Raw genomic sequence first — 8300 nt, forward strand, 5'->3', positions numbered from 1 at the left:
GATATTTTTTTCGTATCACACTAGGTACGTGACGAGATGACTTACGGAAATTTTCGTTTTCCCAAAAAAGAAACAAATCGCCTCGCTCCTATAGTCTCTACGCGTGACGAGGAGTAATTTTACAACTGTCGCGCAAAATCCAATTTCATCGCCATTTCGAGAACTCCGAGTAAACCCACCCGCCCACCCACTCACCCATTCATACGCACACACACACACACACACACACACACACATACATTTGAACTCGCTGTAGGTATACAAAACGCTTTCGATTATGTTATTATTAGCGTTACATGCGTTTTTGATGGACACACACAATAGTAAAGGTACCTCGTATCTAACCTAATCTGTGATACCGAACGAGCAAGTGTGTTTCGGACACACACGTCTTGCCCAACACCAGCGTGGACTCAATATGTATACGACTTTGTAATAATAATATTCACCGCTCCAGGATATGATCGGTCTCGGTTTTAGATGTCGTTACACTCGTTCGATCGTGCCCCGGTTGCTCGCAATACCACGTTATACATATTATATATATATAGGTACCTATCTCATAGATAGGAGCAGAATGGAATTTTCATTAAGTCCGCGTCCCCGGCCGTTTGTTGGCGGCGGCGGAGGGTGCAGCGTGTAATATTGAGTGTTTCACGTCGTGTTTTACCCTTTTGACCGAACGCAGTTTCCGACATTGGATAGCAATAATAATAATAATAATAATAATAATCCGAAAACGGTTTTTGACTTGTATACAAACCGTATACAACCGTATTATGTACACTGCGTTTATTTGAAAGTTTGTATATAATATGTACGTCACCCTCTCCACCATCGCCGCCCACCAATATCGTCGCAGACGTCGTCGTTAAACTTTTCTCCCATCTTATAGATAATACGCTCGTTGTCGTATTATTACTAATATTATTCGTCTCACAGCCCTATCATGGCCTGCCGTAATAGTTGTCGAGGTGTTATGGTAATAACAGAACGGCGGTGTCGGCGGGGATGACGTTTCGCCGAAATTGTATATATTCCTCGAGAATTTCTCGCCCCCAAAATTGTTGTCGTGTCAAAACGTTTTGTTTTTTATTTAAATCGCAGTCACCGCTGCTGTAGTCGAAGGCAAACGAAATAATAATAAAAAATAACCTACGCGCGTCATGTAGAATATTTGCGTTTTTTAGCCCGTCCTCGCAGCACCTACCTACGCAGAGCATAATATTATGTATACGCAGAAGTTTAATCGAAACAGAATTGGAAAACCAAAATTTTTCGTCGCAAACTATAAGTTAGACGCACATACCACGACGTCGTCGTTATTAGGAATATTTAAATTTATTTTTTCTCACATGAGATTTCTTCCAAATTAATAAATACAAATTACGACCACATTTTCTTCGCACACGTATAATAATATAATATTATATTATACTAAGCCTACTTTAACTATACCATAAACATACGAGTTTATGACCATACCGTGAGGTTATAATCAGTGTAGCCAGTTCACATTATCTAATTATCGGTTGCTTTCGTAATAAAAATAGTTTGTCATTGTTCTGATGCACAGTCGAGTTATTTTGTTATATTCATTACATAATAATTTGTAGTCTCATTTACGACATGCTGAACAAGCAACAGAATAGCATTCTACTGTGACGTTGAAAACAATCCATCTTGGGATATACAATAATATAATAATAATATAATAATTAAAAAATATAAAAATAACTCATATATTAATATATTATACTGCTTTAACGCCTACTTAAACTATACGATAAACATACGAGTGTATACCGTGAGATTATAAGCCGTATAGCCAGTATAATCTGCACCTAATTATTATCGGTACCTTTCATTTAGTAAAAATAGTTTGTCAGTGTTTCGATGCACAGTCGAGTTTTTTTTCTTCATTACAAAATATTATGTAGTCTCATTTACGGCGGGCTGAACAAGTAACAAAATATTATTCTACTGTGACGGTGAAAACAATCCATCTTGGGTATCACTGTGTAGCGCAAAAACAACCTTGCGGAATACGGTTACCGGAAGAATCTTATTATGTGTCGGTGGAGACACCGAACTTCTATTATCTCGAGATAGATTTCCATTTCCGGAGAGCACGGGACGGCATGCATAATGCATATTTATTATTAATCGGTCTTGGTTCTGCGACGGGTGTTCCATCCTGATATTTTTGTGGTTCGATTTTAAAACAATAATATAATATTATATTATTTTGGATTCCCGGCAGAGCGGAGTATGGTAATCATAATGGTCTTTCGATTATGTGTGGTATTTTTGGGTCTGCCATCGTACTTATGAGTAGTACGTTTGCTACAACCTTCAATAAAAACACTTTTCTCGAAATAAATTTGACCCTTATTACATAATATTTGGCAAGTTAAATTCAACTGATGTACTATATAATTTTTAAAATTCACAAAAAAACATTAAGGGTAAAACGATAATATTTACCCAACAGCAGTCTCGGAGAAGAGGTTTTTTCTTTTTAGGGGAAAAAAAAGTATTTACGAGCTTAAAATGTTAACCAAATATTTATATTAGGTATTTTTAGACATTATTATAATAGACATTTAAAAATAATTAACATATTTTTAAGCTGCTTATAGACATTTTAAATTTTTGTTTCATGCTCAAAAAACTTAATGAATTAAAATCGTGTTTTCTCATAAGTTTTTCTTGCTGCTGTACAGACATTTTAAATTTAAAAATGGTTAACATTTTTTTTTTTTCATAAGCGTAATATTCATTCATATACATAAGGGTTTAATGATGATAAAATACGTTAAAATCACATAAGCTAAAAAATATTTTTGGTTAGAAGCTTTTACATTTATACAATATATTTTAAAATTCAATACTTAAGACATATTGTAGTATTTTTTTGTTTACAGAATTTAAAAAATATCAAACTTTATATTATATTTAAAAAACAAAAAAAAACCGTTTCCTCCAACGCTATTACATATTTTATTGTAATAATTAGCTAATTGAAGAGTCTTTAAATTTTAGTTTTCACCATAGAATGTATTATTATTTTTCACTGTGCATATTATGTTTTTGGTGTACCACAAACTTATTCATTTCTTTTTTGGTATTTCAGTATTGAATAAGTTATGTCATGATTTTGACAAAAATGTTCAACCTACCGAATTAATAAAATACGTATAATATAAAATATAAATTTATTAGATTTATTATTTATAGAAATAGATTCTGATCCACCCACCTTTTTTGTTCAGAATTGTTTTCGCTTATGTGATGATTTATCGTTTAAATTAAATTCAACACATCCATTACAGCAGTGATCCTCTCTACTACAAAGTTGAAAGTATACTACACTGAAAACACACTATACAGCAAAAACCATTCGCTCGGTTTTTCTGTTTTTTGTTTCATTCAAGTTATCAAAATCAGCATTCTTCAGAATACTAAATTTAGTCCTATATAATATTAATATAATTGGGTAATACATTTAAGAAATTTGATCATATATTATAAATTTAAAAATTAATAACAAAATTAATCTACAATATGTATAGCATAATATATTACAAAATGGTTTTCCAAGTTTTCTTTTAATCTTATTATTTTAATCGTATACACCTATGATATATTGATATTATATTATTATACAAAATAATCGGAGGACGGAGTGGCCGAGAGGACTACGGCGTCGGTGCTAACGCGCATCGTCGCCGGTTCGAATCCCGGCCAAGGGTGGCATCGCTTTCTGGACAAGCAACTGTTTAGACGGCGAGACCACTATCCCCCAACTGAGCACGACAGAAACCTACGGGTGCCCAATTATAAACTCGCTATACGCCGAAAAAAAAATATAGGAAATTGGTAATTATTTTCGTATTGTAAAAAGAAATTGATTAATATTATGTCTATATGTATACTTATTTCTCAGTGAAAACTACAATAAATGTTTCAGAAATACACTAAAACAGCGATAAACCTAATCGCAGTAAAATCTTCGAAGGTTTTATTACAATATACAATTTAAATACTTTTTTTTTTTTTTTGTAACACTATATTATACAGATGCAGCACTTAAAACTATGCACGTTTTTCGATAAAAATATCAAAACACAGTATTTAAATTAGCCTTGACAGTTATGGTGTTTTATCATTAACGTGTTTGTGAATCTGTTATTCCAGGTGACCGGAAATCTGGAGGCAAAATGGACGACAAGACCGGTCTGCGGATGAACGGCGTCGAGTCGGCTGGTGAGATGGAGACGAAAAGCAGCAGCCACCGGGCAAGTCGCGGTTCGAGCCGGGTCCGCCGGTCAACGGTCAGCCAATCGGTGAGCATCGCGGCTGAGCTGGCGTTTCTGGCCGCCGCCACTGCCAGCTGGTCGACAGGCTGTCCAGTGGACGCCGCCATAGGTGGACTCGTGTCGCTGGCGCTTGCCGTTTCGCCGCCACTGATCCTGTGGCTCCTGAACTGAAACCGCTAGGAGGCCTACACAACTACTGATGCCACTACAGCCGCACACAAGTGGCGTGTGTTGAGACGAAATCCGAAATCGAACTTCGAAACATTACGTTGTTTTAATCATGTTTTTATTTTTCTCCACCATCCCCTTAACCATAGAAGAATACCGCGTATTACGCCACTGGCCACCAAACCGACGTCACCACATTACCGTGAACGCTGAGTGCCTAACGGCCGTGGTATATGTGGTCACTGACTGCCCACCCGCCAATCCGCTACCAATAATAATGATACTAATTAAATTTCATTACGGTTGCGTATGCGGTTGAAAACCAAAATCACGTGATCACTGATAAGTACATACACAAAACATAACCTGGGTTGCCGTCAAACGTGATCGAATCGTCACCTCAGTACCGTTTCCGTTTGATGAGCACGTTTTTATTATCCACATAAAATCCGTTGGCTATTTTAATTTGTGCTGTAATAACTGCAACCATTATTCAGTTGTTCGATTCGAAATGTTTACAACCACATTACCGTTTGACATGAAGTTAACATTTATAAGCCTTGAATAATAAATTAAGAAGTCACTTATATTTATTCGGTTGATTTCAAACGAATTCACATGTCATTTTTTTTTTTTGAAAGTTGGACGTTCAATTGAAATATCATCGAATAGAAAAATGGTTATAACGTATAACGTCATCTTTGCTCGTTCGTTACGGACTTCTAATATGTTATCCATCGGATCGTATCAAAACTGAAACCTTGTCAACGTTTTACCGGTATAGAAACTAATTCAATAAGTTGGAAAACTTGTTAATCGCGATATCCGTCGAACAAACTTTTTCTGGTAATTGGAACGATTGAAATTTTTAAGTGACCCACTACTACACACCTGTTATTTTTGTTTTGTATGTTTCATCATATTTTCTGACTAATTGTAATGATCCGATATTAACCTTTCACAAAACTAAGAAAAACTTACTCGCAATAAAATTCCTGTAACGATTGAGAATAAAATTGCTCAAACGTAATCGTAAAAAATGTCCAATTTACGACACGGTTTTTTTTTTGTGTTTATATCGAGTTACATAATATTTTGTTTCATAATTACACCGAATTTTATTGAATTCGTTTGACATTCCATGAAAAACATTTTTACTGAAAATCTTAAATGTTCATTAATGTTTTTTCCCATATCTTAGAGAATCATCAAATATTTTATTTGTTATTGTTTTTAATTTTGATAATGTACAAAAATATTAAGTTAAGAACTGTACCATGTGTAAATACCATATCAATGTTATACCTGTATTGTATTATTTAGCCGGAAGTTTATTAATAATAATTACTATACGTGAATTGTGTATAATTTTCAATACCTGATTTACTTTAAAAGTTCACACAGTAAACAAATAAATATGAATAAAACAATGTTGTTAATAATAACATAATAATATAGTGTTAGTGATTCAGCGGAATGTGTTGTATTGCAATATGACGTGTATAAAAAAATTGTTTAGACATATTATTATTATTATGTATGTGTTATTTTTTTTTTAAATATAAATAAATATATACAGGTTGATTTATAGAAATACAAATTTGATTTCAACAAAACGAAATAAGTTATCCGCCATAACCAACGGGCCGTTTATTTGAAACATTTTGTCCGTCAGCCGTGTTGCCAGCTACTGCCTACTCGAGGTATATAAATTAATTGTTATGAAAAGATAACCAAAACATTATCTAGATAATAATTTATCTCAGATGACCGTTTTATTGAAATGGATAGATAATAATTATAGCTACTTTAAAATATTATTCTATTTAAATAGAGCGCACTCAATCAAAAGTAATTAACAGATTTATAAAACACATTATTATATACACGAATTTAAATGACTATCGTTGCGGTTATTTATTCAAGTTTTAATCAGTGACTAGTTGTTTGTATACGCACAACATTCTTTTTAATTAGGTATACATTTTTGAACTTTCGTTTTGAATTCAAATGTTATTACGGCCAAAAAAATGAAATCGTCGCAGTTATAAATTACACGATTGAGTGCCAATGATATTGTGTATGAGACCTATACGATTTTAAAATTATGATAAATGTCTGAACTAATATTTATGTAGGATTAAGTACTAATCCGTGACAAAAGCCAATGCGCTGTTTTATATACAAATAAATCAAACGTGTAAATTGTGACAGTTAAATGTAGGCAGAAGACTTAATATTATAATATTACAATATACAATATTTGTATATTATATTTTGTAATTTATTGTATAATGTCAAATCCAAAGCGAAGGTAAAATAATATTCAAAAATTAAAATTATTATAAAAATGGTTATTCATCAACCATGTTCATACTTTTTTTACTCCGTGCAGTGATACGTGCTGATCATTATTTTATTCAATGAGAACCAACATTTTTCGATGTTTATATTGTTTAACAGTTAATTATTATTTTTTTTTTTAATGTTGATGCATTGTAACGTTTCGGTTTATAATAGTTGTTGTTATTCCCGATAACAAAAATAATATAATATTCGTTGGACGGCGCGATGTATAGGCAATTTGGCTACATCGGTGTGTACCTGATTTTTGTAGTAGTTACCGGCCACTTTTTCATCGAAAAAAAATGCACCGATAACCACCGTTGATACCCTATAGCAGGGGTCGGCGATAGGCGGCCCGCAGGCCATGTTCGGCCCGCGGAAGGAAAAAGAATGGACCGCCAAAAATTGTCTTAATTTTCCTATATATCCTATGCATCACTCCCCCCCACCCTTCATAACAAATAATAAACTAATATTGAAATCGATTTTATGAGGCGCTGAGACAATAATAACGGTTTATCATTATCTGTGTTGTTGTTGAACGTGCCGCAGTAATAATGTATTACTTTATAAATAATTAAATATTAAATACTTTGTCTTAAAATGTGTTTTTAATACAAAAATAAATACATTAATGATAAAACTATGTTTAAGATTTTTTTGGCCCTCGACATTTTTTTTTTTAAATATCTGGCCCGCCACATAAATTAATTGCCAACCCCTGCCCTATAGTATAATAATATTTGACTTGGACACTTTGAGAGGAGACGTTGCAGTGTATCTTTTATCTGTTGGCTATATTTAATCAGGAAACTATCAATTTATAAAACGCTATTTAATTATTTGTATATCTTACTAACAGTTTAGTCAAAGAATAAATTAAATATTGAAATATAAATGTACGATAAACGCGTGAGTGTGGCTGAGTTGAAAAAAAAACAATTCCACGTTATCGGTTATTTACGTCGTGAATAAATTTATAAAATATGCATTTGTAAGCTATTCTTACTGACGTGTTAAAAAATCTTGGAAGACGATGAAAATAGCATGTATAGTACTATTAACGTTTTAAATTAATTGTAATGCAATTTTACGCTACAGCAAAAACATAATTTAAATGCCGTAAAACATCACAACTGTCATTACAATACCTACCACGTAATTTCAATACTTTCGAATTCTCGGGAGAGACAAAAAATAATGAGTTTGATTCCGGAGAATAATATGCAATTTTGCTTTTATCACATTGAAAAGGAGCTTAATGTGTTTTAACAATTATTATAATATATAATTTATAATGGTATACCTACTATACATTATATTTTGATTAATTTCATAGTGTTTATGGTATTACAGTAAAAATAATTAATATTATATTATTATGTACAATACACAAAAAATATACATAAGATATGTAAAAGATACGTTCTGTTCAATTACGTATTTGATAGATGAAATTGCACA

At 32.7% G+C, this 8300-nt stretch overlaps 1 protein-coding gene across 3 annotated transcripts in view; it reads left to right on the plus strand.

Annotated features, from left to right (window-relative positions):
- Nucleotides 1-5848, plus strand: part of LOC132941744 (lachesin-like) — a 211489-nt gene extending 205641 nt beyond the window's left edge. For all 3 annotated transcript variants that reach the window (XM_061009895.1, XM_061009896.1, XM_061009897.1), the window contains one exon: nucleotides 4201-5848. In XM_061009895.1, the coding sequence (XP_060865878.1) occupies nucleotides 4201-4493 (293 nt within the window). In that variant the 3' untranslated portion in view covers nucleotides 4494-5848. The remainder of the gene's footprint in view (nucleotides 1-4200) is intronic.
- The last annotated feature ends 2452 nt before the right edge of the window (nucleotides 5849-8300 follow it).

The sequence above is a fragment of the Metopolophium dirhodum genome, chromosome 3, assembly GCF_019925205.1.
Source record: "Metopolophium dirhodum isolate CAU chromosome 3, ASM1992520v1, whole genome shotgun sequence".
Lineage (NCBI taxonomy): Eukaryota > Metazoa > Arthropoda > Insecta > Hemiptera > Aphididae > Metopolophium > Metopolophium dirhodum.